General features: G+C 36.4%; 2 protein-coding genes across 4 annotated transcripts; both read right to left on the minus strand.

Moving 5' to 3' along the window:
- Positions 1–6,540: 6,540 nt before the first annotated feature.
- On the minus strand, positions 6,541–10,790 carry ccdc13 (coiled-coil domain containing 13). 3 transcript variants are annotated; one of them, XM_031294023.2, is made up of 12 exons: positions 10,393–10,788; positions 9,753–9,937; positions 9,389–9,543; positions 9,166–9,308; positions 8,879–8,962; positions 8,661–8,774; positions 8,424–8,528; positions 8,104–8,274; positions 7,847–8,023; positions 7,225–7,434; positions 6,926–7,026; positions 6,541–6,705 (listed from the first exon to the last, which is right to left on the minus strand). In XM_031294023.2, exons 1-12 carry the CDS (start codon positions 10,567–10,569, stop codon positions 6,648–6,650), a joined length of 1,680 nt encoding a protein of 559 aa, XP_031149883.1. In that variant the 5' UTR covers positions 10,570–10,788; the 3' UTR covers positions 6,541–6,647. The 3 variants fall into 3 exon arrangements, with proteins under 3 accessions (XP_031149883.1, XP_031149882.1, XP_031149881.1); XM_031294022.2 differs by having other exon boundaries at positions 8,661–8,777; positions 10,393–10,784; XM_031294021.2 differs by lacking the exon at positions 6,541–6,705 and having other exon boundaries at positions 6,713–7,026; positions 8,661–8,777; positions 10,393–10,790.
- A 1,642-nt stretch (positions 10,791–12,432) lies between these two features.
- Positions 12,433–15,012, minus strand: higd1a (HIG1 hypoxia inducible domain family, member 1A). Its single transcript, XM_031294028.2, has 4 exons — positions 14,798–15,012; positions 14,204–14,278; positions 13,855–13,989; positions 12,433–13,587 (listed from the first exon to the last, which is right to left on the minus strand). The coding sequence occupies exons 2-4, from the start codon at positions 14,271–14,273 to the stop codon at positions 13,514–13,516; spliced, it is 279 nt and encodes a 92-aa protein (XP_031149888.1). The 5' UTR covers positions 14,274–14,278; positions 14,798–15,012; the 3' UTR covers positions 12,433–13,513.
- Between the last annotated feature and the right edge of the window lie 8,676 nt (positions 15,013–23,688).

Below are 23,688 nucleotides of genomic sequence, written 5' to 3' on the forward strand. Positions count from 1 at the left end.
AGTAACGCGTTACAAAAGTAACGCAATTACAGTAATGTATTCCTTTTTGCTGTAACGCAGTAATATAACGCATTACTAATTAAATTTCGGTAATATTATACTCGTTACAGTCTCAGTAACGCGAGTTACAACGCATTTTAACGCAACATTTAGTGGTGCGTTTTTTTTAAGAATTCACCAACACATTTCTTCACAGGAAAAAAAAAAGCCGTATTATTTTCCTGTCGCTGTATTCGATGGTTGAGATGACTGCAGAGACAGATACATTTGCGAGATGGATATTATTTTCAGGAGTTATTACGCTGCGTTGAAGTGAGCTGTCCTGTTTCTGTTCCCGTGGTCAGAGCTAGAACCAGAGACGGTACGGACAGCATGTATGTCCCAACAGGTGACGGTACGTCAGCGGCTGACAGATATAAACATGTCGGGAATTAATGTTGAGGCTTGCTACACGTAAATATCATTGCATTTTATCAGCCGTGGAGAGTAACTATGTCTGTAGTGGAATGGCTTCGAATGACGACCAAAAGCGCTTGTCTTTTACTGTGACCATTTACTGTTCAATATGTTGCAGTTTTACAAACAAGAAAGTGAACAACTTGAGCCTGACGGACATATCGCTTCTCAGTAAGCTAGCAAGAGTAGGCTACACAACAGACAACTCGTGTAGCTTACTTCAAAATAAAAAGCACTTCCTGTGACGGTTCGCAATAATACTAAATTACTGTTAAATAAGGTTGTGTAGGCTACCTTTTCACAAATCAGCTGTAAATCAAGTACTGTAAATAATGTAAATAGTGAGTTTTAATCACACTATAATTGAACATTTCCTTTAGAGTGTTTTAAACTAAACAACATGAATTTCTTATTCAAGTGCTATAAACAAACATTTTACAACAATGCCGTACTTTTAATTGAGTATTTTCATTTTCTCCTAATTGCCTATTATACGTTTTACTTATCTATTTTTTTATAGCTTTAGTTACTTTGCATATTTATATTAATTATACAAAATATGAATAATCTATGATGTATTAAAGTGGATTCACAAGCTAACTGCCAAATCAAACTTCCCCTGTTATTTTGGTAAAAGTAACTCAAAAGTAATGCAAAAGTAGTGTAACGCATTACAATTCAGAGACAGTAATATTGTAATATAACTAATTACTCTCAAATGACAGTAACTAGTAATCTATAATGTATTACATTTTGGAAGTAACTTGCCCAACACTGACTGCCATTCATTTTGACCTCACTTTGACAGCGAATAACCTTACATCTGAAGCGTTTAAAGACTCTATTTGTCCATTGTTTATTTCTAAAGAAACACGAAAATGTATAAAAGGCTCCATTACCTTGTATCTCACGTTATGGCTTCGTAGCAGACGTTTTTGTAAAAATAGGCTAACGATTGTGTCATAACCACGCGACTTACTGTCGTATAGTAGAGGAATTACCGTATAGTACAGGAGAAGCTCGCAGGCAGTATCGACTTACATTAGCTGTTTAAGTTTAATTACTAATGTTAACTAGCATTTTAGTTAGCAATAATTAACCCATGCCTATGTTATCTCCTTACATATACCTACACTCTTTGTCTCTGCAAGATTGGGAATGATTGAGATTTCTCTTGGCACAGCTACCAGAAGACTTACAACTTTCAGACAGGTTGCTCACGTCACATCTACGTCTTCAAGCTCAGTTTGCAGTTGCGCAATAACGCTCAGCCCTCATCGGAAAAGTGCTTCTAATATCCTTCACTGGTCTCCGTCCAGAGCAATGGGATCTGTTGGTCCATTTATTTAACTGTCTATGTGATGGACACACATGACATATAGCCAGTGACTCAGACATATGGTACAGTTTGACTTTATATAAATACAGTATGTCTAAATGAACATGCTTTTTTCTTCTTTGACAGAGGTAGTTTTTGAGTTATATAAAAACGCAACAATGCCAGTTGCTGAGCATATTGCATTAAAGCAATGCAGCTGTTTCTTTTTTTGATATGACTGTCATCACATGTGAGGTGAGGTGTGTGAGTGTTTCCTGGAGAAATTTAATATTTCCAAGTTTGACAAAACACGGAAAGCAATTCAATTTTACAGTCAAGAGTGAAATACAGCTGGACAATTCTACAGTAATGTCACTACCACAATATATTCCTGTATTGTTTTCTATGTCTAATTCAAATACACAATACTGTCTCTACAAGAACATTGCTACTCTATCATTATTGCATTTATCATATTTATTTATTCATTCACAACATCGCTCCCAGAAGCAGGACAATTTTCTTAACAGTTTATTGATTTAATCACAACTAGGTCATCATAATGGCAATTAAAATGTACTGTATTGAATAGATACAGCACAGCATCGCTGTGTACAACAGATTAAGCATACTGCATGTTTAATTGGAATTTTGGCTTCAAACCACATTATTGCAGGACAATACCAGGTCACTGACATATCAGAAGTGGTTGATATGCAGTACATGACTAACCACACTGCCATCTTGTGATGCCATCTTGCTGAAATAAACAAAATGACTACAAAGGAGCATATAGTTTTGACATGATCACTCACTGACTATGTCTATTAGCGATCTGCAAGCAAAGCCAAAGTTTGAAAATAAAGCAAACATAAAGTTTGACATAAGAGAGCAAGAGGCACAGATCAAAATCAGGATCTGCTGACAGAACTTGTCTCGTCAACACATCACTATGAATTGTGGAGGACTGTATTGAATGCCTCCATACTTTATTTTGGACATCAATGTCAGCAACAATTTTACTCATGCCGTAGACTTTGATTGACTTGTAAAAAAAGAAAGAAAAAAGTGCTTATCACTGCTTCACCACTGTCAGCAGAGATAACAGCTCATTACTTTAGTTCTAATTACTGTAAATGAGCACATTAGGACACCACTGTTTATTTTCTTTCCATTACATGTAAATGAGAGGCAACAGGAGATGAATGGACTCATAGAGGCACAAACTGTTTTCTGGCCTGAGAAAAGTTCACAGATCCCTCATATACTGATGGCTAACTTTAACCTCTGCGTTCACAGCTCCACTATTTACTTTAGTTTCTGGATGCAGTCAATGGTCTGCAGGAAGCATTGGTCCAGAACGAGGGAATACCTCGGAGGAGAAGGATGGAGAAAGGAGTCATTCAAACCTGGAATGACAAATAGGTGAGGCTGTTTACGTATGCTGTGTTTACATAAGTTTGTGTTTGGTTTAGTGGGTTATTGGGCATTTTGGAATAAATCTACACCTTTCTGCGTAATACAGCTACATAAAACAATATTAAAATTGTTTGGTGAAGTGTAATTTATTTGAAAGTGATGACACTCTTTAATGACTGAAGTCAACAAGAGTAGTCATATTAATCTATGACAACATTGGTTTTTAACTGAAATTACACAGTAAAATGAGTACTGAACAGCAATCAGCTCAATTTAAAGTCCAATACTTTGTAAAATTGGCCTTCTCCCTATCAACTGCCACAAAATAAAAGCTTTAGATTACATGTTTGTGAAAACATTCAACATGCTCATGAACACTGACTTCATTTTTATATGGGGTTGTGTTATGGCAGATTTAAAAAACAACCAAACAAAAATGTATTAAGTTCAACATTTTGCCTGGAATCAGATGCAGTTAGGGACCATGACAAGTATTTTCTCCATCAACACCCTTTCTGACGCACATTGCTACATTTGATACATATTTTTGGGCAATCCTGCAGGGTATGTAGTCATGAAGCTTAAGGTATCTCATCTTTTCCTCCAATGACACATCTCACTCTACTATACTAAAGGGTACCTCACCTTCTATCCAGTAGGTATTCAACACAAGCTGTTTTTTGTTACTCTGAGCATAAAGGCTTTCTTCATCACATCCAAACTCTGATATTTTTGTCTTGTGGCACTTTCTCGCTCAGTCCAATGGGGACCTGCCAATCTCCCACAAGGCCCTGGAAGAAATAGTGCGGTATTTGAAGCAACACACTAACTCAGCCATGGTTTTAAATTAAGCGTGATGTGGACGGAGAGGAGAAGCAGGAGGGTTTCTGCTAAAAAATAATTTTGGCTACGTGAAGAAAATAACTCGGATGTTAGTATGAATGTAGAGGGCACTCCCACCAGGCTACGCATATCCAGACAAGCTTTGGATTAAGCAGCTAAGATCTCACACTGTAAGCTACCTATGTTTTACATGCTCTGGGGAGTGGAGGACTACAGTGGGAGTTTGTGTAGCTTGAGCCTGCATTCATTTTCAACCACTATTCCCACACAGCTGGTTTCAAGTCAGAAATGATTAGCAGTAATATTAATAAGGAATATTGAAGTTTTTAGGAACCTAACTGAGGTGTTTACTATTTGGCTTGGCCAGTCACACATTTATGTACAACCATCTGGAGCCAAAAAAAACTCAAAACTCGACGAAGGTCATGGCCATGAATGTAAACAATAAAACATTTGGTGAAGATTTGGTTCCTTTCATTGATAAAATTGGATATTCCATTAGCTTACAATAATACTTTAAAAGCAGACATGTTGCTCTCTATACAGGTGCCTGTAATGCACTTAAGGTTACCAGTGGATGAAAGGACACAGAAAAATGTGACAGTGACATTTATAAAACAGCAAGCAGACAAAATCAGCATCAAACATTTCTGTAATAACAAGGAACACTTGTCTGATGCCATCAGGGTTACGCTGAAAGCTCGGCTACTCAAGGGACTCAAGCGGTTAAACTGAGGTCGCCGAACGCACAAAGGAACCAACAAAAAACATCTATGAGGATTAAAATGGCGAAAAAGATCCTTATGATGTTTGTGTGGCAGAAGAGGAGAGCCTGTTTCCTGCAGGCTGCTGTTTGTCACATGTGACAGGAGAAGGTAGGGCTCAGCTGGACGTGAGGTTGAGCAGGGAGCTGCCAGTTCCCCTGGTTAGTGTCTAGTCTGGGCTGTCACAGAGCCTGCAGGAAAACATGCTTGGCTTGTCTCATCACGTCACTGCAGAGCTGCAGGTCATGGTGGAGAGTGCTCTTTAGCGGTGCCCTCAGCGCCTCTAGTTCCTCCAGCTAAATGACCACCCAGGAGACAACATACAAGAGCAACATGAACATCTCTCTGGAGCCCAAACATGAGGGTTAGAATGAGCACTGTCCATAGGCAGTGTGTCCATTGCCACGCATCATTATTTCTGTCGCCTGGTGTAAATCTTGTAGTTGGAAAAGCAAAAACCTTGCATGTTTTTTTAGAACCAGTCCAAGACATCTACAGTGTCGTCAGAATTAGAAATAAAATGTTTAGAAATGCCAACCAATTTGTTGGACAGTCTGTTCAGATCCTGTTGCTCCTGCCACTCAGGTGCTGAGGGACTCAGGAGTCACGATAGCCAGAAGCAAGACAGATATGGAAGAAATTGAGTCACAAAATATGGAAATCTGGTTAACACTGTCACATCACAATGTCACTGACCTTGGCATATACCTGTTCTACCCTTGCTACTTCGGATCTAATTTTGTGCTCTCTAGCTGCTGCTCCAGGATCACTATGCTGCGGCACTTCTCCTGGTACTTCTGTTCTACCTCCAAAAACATTGGTTTCATCGCTTTCTCTCTGGAAGATCCAAGCAAGGTCTCTCCTAGTTAAACATTATATTCCTCTTGATGATGACTGACTAATGAAATTTCAAATGGCTATACATACGTAGATAAATGAATGATATAGATTTACTTATTTAGTTAATAATAAAAGTAATTGCCTACACTAAATAACTTTTATAATTATTTATTCATGACATAATGCATTTTCAGATTTAATGTAATGTGATTCTAGTGAAGGAAAGGGTAGGAAATTAAGTTACTTTGCTACATGAATATAGATAAGACATAAAATTTTAGCAAAAAAGTAAATATTTTGTAATACTAAGCCTGTCAAAGAAACTGCACAACTCTTGGTTTCAGTGCACCCATCAGTCATTTTTACTGATTACATCAATAAAAAAGATATCCAAGACCTAGTTAAAACAACCCTGCGATATTTAGAAAGCAATAACAAGTGTCCACGGCCTTCAAATGGGCACGTACAATGGACTACAAATGAATAGAATATTTTAGTGGTGCAGCGTTGCAGCATTCCCTCACAGTTTATCAGAAAAGGTCATTTTGTTGTCTGTGGTGGTCAAAACCATCACAATTGGCAAATTGAAAAATTGCATCTCAAAGGTTCCTCATGTGAATCATTTATGTATTCATGGAAACTGCCACCTGTGGAGCCAATTTGTATGCTGTTAAGCTTTTGTTATGCCAGACTTCCACGAGCAGCTAACATTACAGACATGTTATTATATAAGCACAACATTAGTATTTAAGATTGCATTGGATAATTTTCACACATCAATATCTTTGATGAGGACAATAGTCAGCAACAACATGGTATTGCTCTTGCTTATTTAGCTGTAGAGCTGTTTTGCTAAGAAATCTCAGACTCAGTAAGAAATGTACCAGAATGAAACCGTGCTTGCTTTTGAAGACCATTTATTGTTTTAAAGATAATTATGAAGTGATATTGTGCATTTCAACAAACACCATGTCACAATAGAGTAGCTTTAAGTCCACTTACTTAAATTATATAGTACTTCCCACAGCAGGCAGCACCAGCTTATGACCAAATTTAGAAACTGAACTGGAAAGAAGATGACAGACATATATGTCATATTAACATAAATCACTGTGGCAAAGCTGTGAGGCATCAAACAAAATCAATAACCTGATTACAGAAAGTCCCACATTAGCCATAGTGAATTATTAACCCTTTTTTGCCAGACAACAGTTCTTAGAAACCAGTCTTACTGTAACAGTCAGCAGAGGAGATTAGTTTGACATGTAAATTAGCATACACATACCCTGAAGGTGGTATTCTCTTGGTAATGTCTCCCTCTTCAGGGGGAAATCCTGAACTGCAAATTGTTGTCTTGAGGCTGGGCTGTCTTTCCGTGCCCTCTTCCTGCAACAGCAGTACACACAGTTTAATGGCTTGGCCAAGCATTGAATGTGAATGACGAAAGCAAGTTTGAATGGACAAATAAGTTTTCATTTAAAATGTAGTGCCTTTTGCTAAAAAGTCAAATGCAACATTAGTTTTTGCTGAGGTGAGTTTATATGTCATTCCCATGATTTTGCCTTATTTTTTTAATTTTTTTACCTTGACAGAGAGCTGTTGGATTTCCTCCTCCAGTTCTTTGATCCTGGCCTCTCTGGCAGCAACCTTCTGCTTAAGATTCTGGATGAGAGTGTTGTGCTCTGAAGGCTCAGTGCTCAGCTGTTGTCTCAGGCTATGCTGGGTCTCCTTGCTCTGTACGGTCTGTTGTTGGCCGAGCCGTCTCAGCACCTCCTGCATCTGAGTCTGCTGCTTCTGCCAGAGGTAGAAGAGGTTATTATTGTTGAGGACAATGAAGTAAAGCATGGGCTTATCGCAGAAGATCCTTCTTTCTGCAGCCTGTGGCTCACTTTAACTTGTAAATGTGATGTGAAATCCCTGGTCATCCCTGGTCTGTGTAACAAAATATGAATTGTGAACATATCATGCCTTTAATGGAGCATTTGCTGCTAAGCCACAAATTGTCAGATGGGCTTTAATCACGTTGCGGATTCAACTCACTCGGAACAACCTCATATTGCACTGTGGTCAACCTAAAAACATGTCTTTACCTCTCACAACACATACTAAGAGATAAACACAATACGTGTGTGTACACATACTGTAATATAAGATACAACACTTATTTAAATATAAATAGACTTTTTTCTCTTATCTTTTGCCTTACCAGCAGAGCATCCACAAGCTCATCATCATGTTTACCCTTCTCCAGGAGGGTGGAGATCTGAACCTTCAGAGTTTTCATTTCAGCAGACAGAGATTTGTTTCTAGCTTTAGAGGCTTCAAGCTTTTTCTTCACATCCTCGTGGTCTTTCAGGAGGGCCTCATAGTCCACTGAGATCCTCTGTATAGTGGTGGAAGGAGAGCAGGGCTTCTTTAACAAATTCATGTTTCAATTAATTTACAAGTATTGTACACACACACCTCAAATGCCTCCCTCTTCTCCTTCTCGATGGTGCGGATGAAGCTGAGGTTCCTGTCTTGAGGAGGAGTTTTCTGTAGGACCCCCATGCCCAAAAACTCTTCCTCTAAGCTCAGGACACTTTGCTGTCTTCGCTGAGTTGACTGGTTCAGCTGCTGCTCAAGGTCCCGCACCTGTTGCACAATACCCAGTTTTGTGAATACTGAATTCAGGTATTTGTTTTATGTGTCTGCGATCTTATATTAGTGACTTTGCAAAGCATTTTCTTAACTCTGTAAAGAGTTTGATAAATTTGAGAAGCACCTTATGACTTTTAGCTTACCCTTGTCTGAAGAGCCAGGATCTGCTGAGAGCGACCTCTGAAGCTCCCAGGGCAGTTTAGTAATTGCTGGAAGTTGACCTCTTCTCCAACCTCACTGATCAAAACCTACAACAACAGTAGCAAATATCCTAAAAGATATTCTTAAATAGGGAATACAAAAGTCACTGATAATTAATCATATGAATGTGATATTATTGATGAGCATTTTTGACTCAATGCAGGACAAAAAGATACTACCTTCTGAGCTACTTTCAACTCCTGTTTGACGGATTGAACCTGGTTACGATACTCAGTCACTTTCAGCTGGGCAGCAGCTAATTTGTCCTGAAGAGATTTCACCACTGGATTGTCCTGCTTTTGTGAACAGATGATACATGATTCAAATTAGGTTGTTATCATTAAAGTTAGGAAGACATAAAAATATCCTTTTGGTGAGTTTTCACATTAATAATTACCTCACAGTCTTCAGATGACCTCTTGTCCTGTGACTTTGTATACATTTTTTGCCCAGGTGGAGAGTGCACCAAAGCCGCCTGCAGCTATAGAAAGCAGCACAACATTCATACACTTATTTATTCATTTACTGTATTCCTTCTCTAACATATTCAAATCATTCTACAAATAGAATTATGAAAAACATATCTTGATTTAAGCAAATATTTAGTTTAATACAAATGTTGTGCGATGAAATGATGAACATCCATCCAAATTAAATGAAACAGCTAACACACAACTTTGTTACCTCTTTCTCAAGCTCTTTGATTCTGTTGCTGTTTTGCTTGGATTTAATCTTTTCTCGCTCAATTTCAGCAGTTAGCTCTCTATTTCTCTTGGACAGCTCAACAATCTTGGTGGCTGCGATATCCCCTGCCAAGCCTGATGTGCCTGAATGGATGAGTGGATGAGTCACGAGGAAGCTGTGATATATCTTTAAGTGACTGTGTTGCAATGTAATGGTATTATACCTGCTAACACCAGTCGTTCTTCATCTCTTTTCTTCTTCAAGTGTTTAATTTCAAAATCCTTTTCACTTAGAAGTTTGAAGAGCCGACCATTTTCATCCTCAAGCTCCCTCAGCTGGTCCAGTAAATTTTGATTTTGACTCTCATTCTGTAGCAGTCTATTGGGAGGTCATTAAAATGAACACTAAATAGGTGAGAGTGATTCATTGCAAGTTAAAAACATGATTCCTCACATCGATTCATTAATATTTCCAAATAAGAATTGCAATGGGTGCTTATTTATATGTTGTGTTTAATTAATAAAGCATCAACACAATTTGAGCTGGCACTGAGAAAAACATTTATTTTAGCCTTTGTAAAGACTCACCTGTGATCGAGATCGTCTGCCTGAATACCTTGCTTACATAGATCCAAATCCTCCTGGATAACACTGACATTAAGCTTATCTGGTTCTTTATGCTTTTTCCTGTCCAGTTTTCTTTTCTCCTGCTGTTTTTGTAGCGCTTGGAACTGAAGCCGCAAGTCATTCAATTCATCGTCATGCTCCATGATCTATGATTTATAGCATAAGGAGAAAATAATCATAACAACAATATTTCGTGACAAAAAATTGCGTGGGAATTTGGTGATAGTAGTTAGTATCATGGATACTTGATTAGCTATATTTCGCTTTGAAGGCTGAAGTAAGCTGTTGTTTGTTTTAGCTAAATGAAAATAACCACTACCTTTACCAGATTGGCAATCTTAGCTCCTTTGTCACTAGCTAATATGCTTTTTAGCAGACCAAGTTTAAAAACTTGTTTAAATAAATGATCAGAATTTGCGTTCATCCTTGTGAAAGTAACGTTAGCAGCAGAACAAGAGACCTTTTAACGGCTTCTTGGTTTGCAGTCGAGTCCGTGACTGGCATGGGGTAATTACTAAAGCCAGACTGAGTCGGACTACTTTAGTAGAGTTAGTTTAGAACTCTAGTCTTCTTAAGGTTGAATTAAGAGAAAATAGCTCACCTGTGATTTATCCAAGTACTGCGTTAGTAAACAAATTAAAGGCTCTTTTGCACTAGCTACCTCATTTTGTACCAAAGTCGAAAAAACAAAAAACTGCTCACTGATTGCGACGCGTCTGTATCCATAGCAACAGCACTCCAGAGACTTAGGACAAGATCTCGCGGGAGCAATAGTCATGGGAACAAGAGGGCGCTGATAGCTGCTAAACAGTTGACAGGTCTGTGACTTAACTAGCTAAATATGTTTACAATTTTCTGTTTACGAGTTAATCACTTACATTGAGGAATAAAACCTGCAAATGTGTAGTCTGTTGTCTGTCAATTGTTTTCTAATTTGGTGAATATTGAGAGAATCAAATAAGGTGGAAAGTTAGAAACAGTTAACAGTAGTGACGTTAACAAATGCAAAACCTCTTGACTGATTAAAAGCTTTATGTCCAGTGAAGGAGATGTTTGTTCAAAGCAGGTCACCTCAAGGCAAAAAAGTGTTCGAAAACTTGCTAATATCCATTAGTAAAGTGTGAGTAATAGTATTTATCTTATGGGAATAGTGGCAATGTCCTACATTGACCACCAGAGGGTTGAGTTACTCTACAAAACAGCTTTTGTCAAACTGCCAAAGGTAAATAGACTAGGCCGCTAGGGTTCTCAGTCTCCTTATCACGTCATCCCAAATACACAATAGCACATTCATTTTGTTTGTCAGGTTGGAAGATACTAGCTATATGTACCATGGTATGTACATCCAATCCATGTTTTAAAACACCCATTCATATACATTCTAGTTATAATTAAAAATAATCCCACCAATTTTTAACATTACTGTTATTGCTATTTTTATTTTTTCTCTTTTTCTCATACTTCTTTTATGGCTTTTTATATGTTTATATACTGTATATATTTTTTCTTTAGAGATTTTATTATTGTATTGTTTTCACGTCTCCTGTTTTTTATACCTGTGTTATTGATTTGTTCCTTTTGTAAAGCACTTTGAGCTGCATTTTATGTTATGAAAAATGCTATATAAATAAAGTGTGTTATTATTATAATACACTCTAGAAACAGAAAAGTGAAATTGTTTGTGTGAAAACTATTTCTCATTTGATAGTGAATCCCATAGATGCTTCAGTACGTCATCCCTCGACCCAGGTTTGGAGGTAAGGTAACAACTTTAAGAATGCTGTTTTGGTATGATTGTGTGAACAATCTACGAGGAGTTATGGGAGCTACAGAATTAGCCTAGTCATGCTTACACAGTACACACACTCTCCTCAAATGTTATTGTGACGAACTAAACAGGTACGTGACATCTGTGCTCCCCACTTGCATTTTTATGTGGTTACCTGATAAATGGCAGTTGGCACGTATTTATTGGATCTCAGGTTGAATCATTGTTCTTTATTGTGAGTAATAGGCTACTAATCAGGAAATCAGGAGGTCCAAAGTCACAATGACACAGCATTTTAGAGCATCTTGCCAACTTGTAATGCATTTCCTGTTGAAATTTGATCTTAGGGTGGGATAATATACAGAGCCTAAAACATAAAACAACAAAGCAGAGCAGTTTTATTTGATGGGAAAGGCAGGGCAATGTTAAAAAATGTGTAATGGTTTTATTGGTTGGGATTTTGGACACCAACTGGTGCACAATGAAGTGAGCACTTAACATTTTCCAATTACCAGGAGTTTTAAGTAAAAATATGTGACCATACAAGAAAACAATTTGTAATAAATGGTACACTATTAGGACAGTATAGGTACACCTAACTAAAACTAATGCAGTCTTCAATAAATCCTACCTTCATGAATGTTTTAATGTTCATCTTTTGTTGCAACTGTTTTAGAGACTGTAAATGTTATTTTTGAGGCTGTCGTTTGTGCTGCTGATTAATTGTATTGTGATATACCAAGAGGTGTTTCTAAATAATGAACAGGTAACTGAACATATGTTGGAATTTGTTATGAATAAGCTTCAACAGTCAAAACACATTTTCAGTACAACTTGGAGAGGTTTCAAAACATACACAACAGAATTTCAGAATTACAAGACTGGTCATTTTTATTTCCAGAAAAAGAAACTTTAGAAAAAGGAACTGTATTTGTACACACCGTTTGAAACTTAACTTTGTGAAAAACTTAAAAAGGCATCTATTTAAGCACATCACAAGCTATGGGTTACTGTACAGTCTGTAGGTGCACATCAGTTTAGTCTCATGAAGACTTGTAAAGCTTCTGTAATGAAACATTGGAGCCCTGTGTACACTATGTAACAATGACTCAAATGAAAAAGAGACTTGGCCTTTACAATACATTTGTATAACGCCTATTGAAAGAAATCACACACTGTATTTCTACAACATACCTCTATGTTTTTGATTCATGTTTCATGTTTTTTCCATGCGATTATTTTATATATTTGTTTTGTGTCATTACCTGATACTGTGGTGGGTCACAAACCATTTGTGTCATTGTTGTTTAAATAATGTGAGAGTACAGGCCTTGTCTTTAAACCACATGTTGTCAAAGCCTTCCAAAACACATGCCTAATGCACTGGGATGCCCATGAAGAAGAAAAAAGTGGGCTAAGGTGCAAACATTTTCCATTTGGCAAAAATACCTACATTAGTACATCAAAAAATATAGCTGGTGTGAGACAATAAAATAAACACAATGAAAAGAAGAAATAAATTATCAGTCTACCTGCGGTTGGTGGTTATTTTTTTTTAAATCTAGGCTTAGCCTAGTCTAACTGTTTTTAAGTGATTTGCTAGATGTTTTAGTTTTTGATATTTCACTCACACACCTTTTAAATAAGAGGCAACAAAACTCTGTCAGTCAAGTCACCTGTTGGCATAGATATCAAATCAGATGGGTTCACAGACGCAAACACAGAGTGCAACCAGTGTTAAAACAGCTGGAGCAATACACTTCCTCAGTACAGAAGAGATAACTTGACCCTCTGGTACGCTACTTAGAGGATAGCAAGTGTAATCAATAAGTTAACAGTAGATGTGAGCTGCTGAAGGGATGTGTGCATACAATAATTATGACACATCTAAAAATAAACTTCTACACACCTTAATATGAGGTAATATTAAGGGACATAATATGTCAGTCCATGTTCACTTGTGTTGCACTGCTTTCTGTTCTTCTCTGGGTTTTACAATGTACTCTTTGTACATTGAATACAGGACCCCTAAAACAAAGAAACAGGGGGTTATGTTACAACAATCTTTACATCTCCTTAAAAACGTTTATTATTGGTAAATAAAAATGGCCATGATGTAACCAGCCAAAATCTATAGGCCTATATTTTTTAATAATAGTTTTAGCCCAAACCACTTCTGATAACCAGAATTAAAAACATGTCACTAAGTAAAAAAAAAAAAACAAAGCAGTTTTGCACAAACTGAAACAATGTTACTAAGATCTAATCAGAAACATGACGATCCAAACTACATACCAACAGTCATGGCTCCAACCACAAAGCCTTGGGCAGCTACACGCATGTGAATCAGGTGAACTGACATTTTTGTGTCTCCCCGATTTTTCATTTTCAGCAGTCTGTACCCCACAATGGCAAAGAATCCAGCCATTCCTGCAAGGAGCATATATAGGAGCATAAATTAGATGACTCACTAAAAAAAAGTCAGAGTGTAACAAAAATGTATTAACACTGGGATACATACACCTAACTGCATACTTTTAGACAAAACAATTCTGTTTCTGCCAACTTAATTTTTTTTTTAATTTGATACAAGTTAACTTAATTTAACTTTTTTAAATTATGTAACGCAGAACAAGATACTCACCCACTGGGACAAATGGATTCTCCTTTGCCTTACGAAGGAACTTTGACTCATTCTCATCATAAGAAGACATCTTGACTAAATAGAAAAGAAAAGGTATTAGGTATTAAGTTGAAGTAAGTTTAAGGTTATTCCCAAAACATAGCATGCTAGCTCATTCAGTATATCCATTGTTAGATCAATGTTAAATTCTCGCTGTCAACCTAAATTACAGTTATGGATAAGCTTGAAGTTTTAGCCTACGTAATATAATACTGTTTAAATTCGTAATCCAAGCTGTTTTTTTTTTTTTAACTCTGTTCAGATCTAACGATATTACCACATGGACTGCTCAGAGGTTACACATGAAGGGCAGACAAGACACATCCTTATATAAACCTAAATAGCGTTACCAATTACGCATTTTGTAAGACACATAACGTTACACCCTAGTGCAATGCTAAGTTATAACATTGTGACGTGGTATTAAGATCAAATGTCACATAACAGAAAGATTCCAGATAATAAAATACAACAATCGAGAGCGAGTACTAACGTTACAATTCTGACATCAGATAAACCCTCTATTACGCCATAGTTGGCTGAACTAAGTCTTACTTGTTTAGGGAGTGTGTCGCTATTTGAATCGCCTATCAAGAAATTATTCGGACAGGTTTAGGAGCCTTTAGAGCCTCAGGTCGCACGTAGCTAAAAATGAAGGAGGAAGTAGTTAGCCGGTCGGCTACGTGATGTAAACTACTATCCCGCACGCAGGTCTGACGTCAGCAGGTTATCACGAGTGTGTTATGTTCAGGTCGTAGGAGAAAATGGTAAAAATGGCTTGCGCCTTGGAAATGCTTTTAAATTGTAAACTTCCATCGCAGTTTAAATTTGGATTAAATATTATACCGTGTATGGGCTATGCATTATTCAAGATGGCTGAACATGACAACACATATCATAGTGTTCCCTCTGGCAGCTGTTATCATTAGGGCCTTAGGTTACAGTGCAACATATTGAAAGTTATAGTAAATCCGATGTGTTCTGGACGCAACATAGTCGCACTATCCACTCGCAAAGGCTCAACGAATGTGAGATACTACTCGGCCCGATAGGTATGTCAAATCGCGATGAAACAAAAAAGCCATTCATCTTTAATGGCCAATAAGAAACAAACCGCTCTTTCTTCGTCCTTAAGTGAACCAAATAGCTTACAACGTTGGTTTACGCTTTTGACCTCTCCCTACGCGATTCCCTGCCTTACCAGTTATTAAACGAAGGTGGAGATAGGTGGAAGTGAACACTCTTGCTTCACGTGTTGCTCTCTGGGATGAGTGGGCTATGACGGTTTCCTCGTTGCTGCACGTTTCTGCAACGTGCTGTGTCGGTACCATAGACTTTTTTTTTATTTATTTATTTATTTTTTTTTATAAATTTTATTGACAAAAAGTACCAACATACAAAACTCTTGTTGGGGAAAAGGATATACATGCGTATATACAATATAAATGTTGTCAATGTACAAGAAAGAATTACCTGGTCAAAAGAAACAAAGAATAGAACAAAAAGGGGTAGCTGCTTAAAATATACAAGTCAAAAGCAAAAAGGCTAGAAAAAGTAAAATTAACATTTGGAGCGGTACACAAGGAGAGACTAATCAAAACAGTAGTTTCCTAGATATGTCACTACACATTTTCCTTGCAATCTTAGTAGATTTGATCTTTTTCAGTGAGGAAAAAAATAATTTAAAGTCATTTATAAACCAAACAAAGGAAGGTTTAGAACATCTCCACTTACTGCAATGAATATGATATTTACCCATTAGAATAATCATATTGACTAGATCTGATATTGATGAATCTATATTATCCATATAAAAGAGGATGTGTGGCAAGGTGAGAGTAGGGATATTATCCATCTTAAGTGACAGCCAATTTTGTATCTCAGACCAGAAGCTGTTGGACACAGGGCAAAAAAAGAACATGTGTCCCAGTGTCTTGTCAGCTATCTCACAAAAAAGGGTCTACATCAAATTTGAATCTTCTTCTAAGAAAGTCAGCGACTGGATATATCTTATAAATTATTTTAAAGTGAGTCTCTTTGACTTTTGGGGAAATGGGCCATTTAATGAATTTAAAATGTGTTTTTCCTATGGACAATGCATCCATGTTCGGAACCTGTACACACAATCCTCTTTCATAACCAAGATATAATTTAGATTTCAAAGCATCACTAATATATTTATTATTACATTTATTGTCAATTAAAGTACAATCATTGATAACAAGATTTGGTAAAGTTGGTAAGGGTCTTGTTCTTGCATATAACAATGTGTTATGAATTAACTGTAATAATGGTACAGGTATTGCTTTACAGATCGTATTGTATTCTCTATAAGTACAGTTTAAATTATATTTTTCTGAAAAGGCTTTATATTCCAAAAGGTGACCATTGTCATCTATAATATCATTCACAAAAACAATGCCCTTTTCATACCAATCATACCTGAACAATGATTTCCTATTGATTATAATGACCCTATTGTTCCATAAGGTGGATCCATGTGGAGAAAAGTTATGGGTAAATATCATTTTCCAATATTGGAGAACTTGTTTGTGGAAGTTTGACAACTTAACAGGAATTTTGGTCACCTCAAAATCACATTGCAGAAGAAAATCAAGCCCTCCTATTTTTTTAAATAAATGTCTAGGTATGTGAAACCACATAGAATCTGGTTGTGATAGATACGTTTTCAACCAGTTGATCTTAAAGGTCCCAAACATTGATTCGAAGTCCAATGCTTTGATACCACCCATATCATAGTCTTTAACCAGCTGTGATTTCTTAATATAATGGGTTTTGTTTTTCCACAGGAATTGGAAAACAATTGAATTGGCTTTCTTAACATTATCGGAAGAAACATACAGGGAGTGACATGGATAGATTACTTTGGAAATACCTTCTGATTTAGATAGAGTGACTCTACCAAAGATGGTGAGATCTCTGATAAGCCAGCGACTTAAGGATTTCTTCATATCTATTAAACGGTTAGAAAAATTAACGTCTTCCCTTCTAATAGCATTTTTAGATAAAACTATTCCTAGATATTTCACTTCAGCTTTAACCTCAATTGAAGAGATGATGGAATCCGTTGATGAGTGAATGGGAAGTAGCTCACATTTTTTAATATTGAGGGTTAATCCTGAAGCTTTAGAGAAAATCGAGACTGAATCAAGGGCAACATCAACCATGAATTTATTCCTTAAAAGGATTGCTGTGTCGTCTGCAAATTGACTAATTTTAAATTCCTTGTCAAATATTGTGATCCCATGCAAGTCAGGGTTGTGATTAATGAGCATTATAAGTGATTGTGTGGCTAGAATAAACAGTTTTGGAGAAATTGGGCATCCCTGCCTAATACCGCGGAGCACTTCAAACCTAGGAGTTATATTAGGATTCAGGGACACAGAACTATATATGTCAGTATAAAACATCTTAATTATTTTACAAAAGTTACTCCCAAAACCTAAAAAATCTAAGATTTCAAATAAAAAGGTATGTTCAACAGTGTCAAATGCCTTATAAAAATCAAGAAATAAAATAAAAGCATCAGTGTTAATGAAGTCTCGATAATCAAGCATGTCTAGTAGCAGCCTGGTATGGTTATGTATATTTCTACCCTTTATGAAAGCTGATTGACACTCGTCAATAATATGTGATAATCCCTTATTCAGACGATTAGCATAGACAAGTGCCAGCAATTTATAATCGTTACATAACAAGGTAATTGGTCTCCAATTATCCAATAAAAGATTATCTTTGTTAGGTTTGGGAATTAGGGTGATGAGACCATGTTTCATAGTGGGAGAAAGATTACCTTTTGAGATACAATCTAGATAGGCATTATAGAGCATTTCCCTGACATCACTCCAAAAGAAAGACAAAAACTCCACGGTTAACCCATCTATTCCAGGTGACTTCCCCTTAGACATCTGTTGAACTGCTAAGTCTAGCTCCTCAATTCTTAACTCATCTTCCATAAGTTGTTTAAAGTTATCATTTATTGTCTTTTTAAACCCCTGGATCTTATCTAAGAAAAAACAACAATCTTCTTTAGAAAAAAGGGATTTATACAAGTTACTATAAAAAGATTTGATGTTTTCGTTTACTTCTTCTTGATTTTCAACAATAATGCCATTGACCTTTAACTTCCGAATTTTTTTCTTCGTCTGTCTTTGTTTTTCCAGACTAAAAAAGTAAGAGGAGTTTTTCTCCCCTTCTTCAATCCAACGAGCCCTTGAACGAATAAATGCTCCCTTGGCCTTTTCCAAATATATATTATCAAGATGGGATTGTAAATTGTTTAATTCAGTCTGTTCTTGCCGAGTCAAATCATTTTTACTGCATAATGTATTGATGCGACTAATGATGTCCCCTTGTCTTATCTTTTTAAGGGTTGATGATTGCTTACTTGTTCTAATAGCCATTTGTTTAACTTTGAATTTAAACCATTCCCATTTACTCAGAAAAGACATTTCCAATTCACCTACTTCTTTAACCAGTTGTTTAACTACATTACAAAACTCCAAAAGGTTATTGTTAAATTTCCATATGGAATCTGTGTTATTCTCTCTTCCACCCGGAGAAAGTGTCAAGGATATTACACAATGATCAGTCAGGGGTGATGCTGAAATATCACATATAATAACCTCATTAATGAGATTGTCTGATATCAACCAATAATCCAATCTTGAGCACTGGCCATTATTAGATGAGTTGAACCAGGTAAATTGTTTTCTGGTTGGGTTTTTCATTCTCCAATAATCTATTAGATTGGCCTTTGTGATCAATTCAAGTATTGTTTCATCAAGTGTGTGGCAATGTCTCTTTGATGGTAAGCGGTCTAACCAAAGATCAGGGGCTACACTGTAAAAAAAAAAGTTATTTCACTGGAATTCACTGTATAATTTTACGGATTTTTTCCGTTTTTTCTACATTAAGTGTTAATGCCAGAAAAATACAGAAAAATACTTTTATTTAAAAAAAAACCCATTAAATTAAGGTTTTAGTCTGTAAATTGATATAATGAGATAATATAGTTGTTTAACAGGATAATTCCATTGCTTAACGGTCTTGAAAGTTAAATTACATTGAATTTTATGTAAAAAGACAAAAAAAACACATAATTTTACGGTGTGTAAAATTGAGGCCTCTTTCTGGTTTTTTACTGTTAAACCTTAAATTTAATGTAAAGAAACGTTAAAAAACAATCGTGAAAAAACGGTAAAAAGTCTGGCAGCAAAAGTTGCCAAACACTTACCGTGAAATGACAGTAAAAAACCTTATGTTATTCTACAAAGAATTTATTTTTAAAATACAGATATCTACTGTACATTTTCTGTATTTTCACAGTCCAACTACTGTAGATTTAAAAAGAATTGTAATCAAAAAACATATTTAGAATGTTAAACAAATGTATAAATCTGTACAAACACTGAAAAATATTGCAAAATACCTTAAAATTACATAAGTTAAATGAAAACTGCTGTTTTCATACGGTTTTCTTTGGTAAATTCACAAGATTATTCAATCCATCCACAAGAACTCCCTGTTAAAGTACAGATTCCTGGATGTAAAACACATGTAAAATGACTTTCAAATACCCTCCTTTAGGCGTTTATTTTATGATTATCCAATCTATTTACGGTAAATTCCTGTTTAATACTGTGTTTTTACTGTACAAAAAAGAGACGATAATGGGATAATACCTTCCAGAAACATTGTAATAATAGTCATTACTTTATATAAACAATATTTGAGAGTATTTACAAGCAACTCTCCAATATATCTACATACTTTTACCATTAATGTATGTTGTTTACTTTAAATAAACATTCATTTATAGTTATTTACATGTCAAATTAATGTAAAATTACCCTATTTGACAGCCCATTAATAGTATCTTAAAAGCTTTAGGCATTTATTTTACATGATTATCCAATCAATTTACAGTAAATTCCTGTTTAATACTGGTTTTCTACTGTACAAAAAAACAATATGTGATAATAACTTGCAGAACCATTATTTTATAGTCATTACTTTATATAAACGTTACAATCAACTCTTCATTATGTCTACAGGCTTTTCATCATAAATGTATAAGGGTTTACTTTATATAAACAATATTGTATAGTGTTAAAAAGAAACTATCTAATATACTGTACTTTAATCATTAATATATCAGGTTTACTTCATACAAACAATACTTTATAGTGATTAAAAGCAACTATTCAATATATCTACAGACTTATCCCATTAATGTACTGTGTGTTTACTTTGTAAAAATATTTGACAATATTTACAATTAACTATCCAATATATGCATCAGAGACTCTTCAGAGGGTAAATATTGGTATAATGTATAGGGGTCCATTTTAGCTTATTCAATGTGGTCTCATACTGTGTGTTAGTGTTTTAATCGCTGTCAAACTTCATCCTGGCCAGTGTCTCTTAATGCAAGTCTACTAAATTCTAGCAATAGAGTAGGACTGTATTTAGCTTTGCAGTTATTTGAAGAGGGGTTAACAGAGGTACTGAGACAGGTAGGACCAGCCATACCCGTTTAATGCATTGAATGAGGCTGACATGAACCCTCACTGCATGGCCTCAACAACTCCACAGCAAAAATCCACAAGCAATTGTTCTCAATTATAGTTGGATCAATGTAATTATATTAGAAACTACACTACTGTAGTATTTTGCAAGCATATTTATGGTAATACAAACAGTAAAACAACTTGGCAGCACACAAGCTTAAAGCTATAGGACTACTGCACCAAATCACCACTGGTGACAAAGATGCTGTATTTAGATCTGTCTTTGTAAAAATAAACATTCTTTCACCTAAATATCTGTGGAAACAAAGCCATAGCTTCAGTTATGGGAATGCATAAGAGACAAGAGTCAACCTAAACTACAGGCCTTGGATGTACATGATGTCTATTTTAGTCCAAGTCTGTGATATGCTCATCACTATATAATCATGTTTTGGTCTGGCAAATTAGTTGACAAAAGAATCGTGCAGCCACAGTTCACATCACATAGGCCCACAACCCTATAGGCCTACAGGATGACGATACAGTACACAGAGAGCCAGGCAGCCTACAGCCTGGGTAAGCCTACATCTTCACCATCCTAATATTTTAGGGGGCATCTGATGTTCTTGCCTCATTTCACTTCTGTGGAGGCCATGGGCCTATTTCAGATTCATGGCCCAACATCTTTTTCCATTGACTGCTTACTTTGCTGATGTCTGCGGTGATGTCTCATACTGTGTCCACTCTGGCTTTTGATGTTTGTTCCTGTCTATGTCATGCAAACAGCTCAGAGCATGAGCTTCCCTCTTATGTGGGGTAGAATGAATATTCATGCATGTCCGGTACCTTAAATGCCTCACCAAGACCTCGGTGATCTGACCACCCCTGCCTCTGAAATTACACTACAATTTCCACTGACTTGCAATGGTTACACAGGCATTGATGCACATATTGGGCAATGTGTGTTTCATTAAGGTGTAACATTAATAAGTTAAATGGATTGCCTGTGCCACAGCTATGCTACACTTTTATAAGGGGTGGAAAATCAATATTAATGCACACCAGTACCTCAAATACAGTATGTACCTGCTTGCCTAACCTAACTTGTTCCGCTAGTTCCAACCCTCATACAGTTTAATTCAACCCTGCGTTGATAGGAAAGTGTGTCCCCTCCTATGAAAGTCATGCCTACCGACAAACAGTATGGACATCTGCAACATTATGCTTATTTGAGAAATTATCTGTGATTTCATTTCAAAACTGAAGGAGTAGGCTTTTCATAAAAGGCTGTTAATCCACTTTAAAAACGTTGGAGTCTTCCAATACAAACTCCAAACTGTTTTAGGCAAGGCTCAGTGAATGTTATGAAAATAAGCAATTCAGAAATTTGGGGACGTTTTTACTGTTTTTCCCAATTCCCCACAGTCAGAAACTAATTTGCATGCGGGATGGACCTCTTTTTAATGTATTTGGTGTACTTCAAATAGAATATGTAGCATACACGTTCTTTTCCTTATGAAGTTAAAATTGTTGTTAAAACAATTTTTCTTAATATTAAGACCCAAAGTGAGTCACAGTGTTCAACAAAATGCAAGGTCATTGTGCAGTCTACTGCTCCCTCAAATCATTTTGCCTCTCCCCACTTTCTACAGGTCAAAGGGAACAAAGAGTTTTTCATGGGCTGAGGTAATATACGGTGAATAAAGACAGGGAGGACACAGTATGAATAAAGCTTTACATTGGTGTGCAATATATTTTTTTTCAATTTAGCAATACATGCAATGTGTGAAAGACTGGGAAGGGATGCTAGGGCTCAACAGTTCAACCAAGGCTTCTAGCATCAACGTGAACATTGATAATCAGGGCGTGAAGCGATGTAAGACCTTAAAATGGTTGAAAAAACAGAAATGTAAACAGAAATGGTCTCTTTAGTCTAGGCTATGTGCTTCAGGAAAGTGCGCGCAGATTCAAATAATTGAATGTTGCACAATCATTGGATGAATCATGCCGGGCAGAGACGATCTTGACCAATGATATTGTTTGACTTCATGGGGGGCTGTGCTAACGTCAAACTCATCTCGACGCAGAGACAGTGTGGATAATAATGTAACGCAGGAGTCAGGACTTCTCCACGATGATTCACATTCAGCTTTCACTTAAGGTAAAGTAATACTTTTCTTTTTATGTACATGCAGTTTCCTCACGAGATATCAACTGGACACGAGTTAAGATAACACTTGCATACGTTTCACAATTTTAAAATGTCAGCAGGGATAACGTTAGCATTTGCCGTTTATGTGCCTTATCAAAGTGTGTCTGGCGTTAGCTAACGTTACATTAAGACTGTCCTTATGTAATGTTAGCCCTGAATGTGAACCATGCACCAATCGTAATTTTAGCTAGCTAGCTAAATATATAACAGTTAACTAGACAGTTAGACAGTTTAGCAGGTCAGCTTGATTTGCTGGGTACTAGCTAATACTAGTAATTAAAGAAACGTTATAACGCTCCGTTGCTCCTAACGCTAGTAGTTAACATTACTGTTAACTAACCGGTAACCCGCCGTTTAACGTTACCACCTAGCTAGGTTATGCCTCAAGTTTACATAAGCTATCTCAGCTGACTAACTTTACGTTGGTTCTACTTTATGAACAGTGAACCACACGTTGTAACAACAAGTTACAACATGACATTAAACGGAGCGTCTGCTTTGTGGACCACAACATCTTAATTTGAACGTGATCGTTATTTTCACTCATGATTCAGTGTGTCCAACTTAACATTACCATTCTGTCTTTCCAGAGAGAATATTTCCATTCCCGCTTTCCACATAAAAATAAATGGACAGGGAATTGAACAAACTCAGAAATAAGATATAGGCTACCTGCTCTATTTATATGTGTTTCTTCCTCC

This window comes from Sander lucioperca, chromosome 9, assembly GCF_008315115.2.
Source record: "Sander lucioperca isolate FBNREF2018 chromosome 9, SLUC_FBN_1.2, whole genome shotgun sequence".
In the NCBI taxonomy this organism is placed as follows: Eukaryota; Metazoa; Chordata; class Actinopteri; order Perciformes; family Percidae; genus Sander; species Sander lucioperca.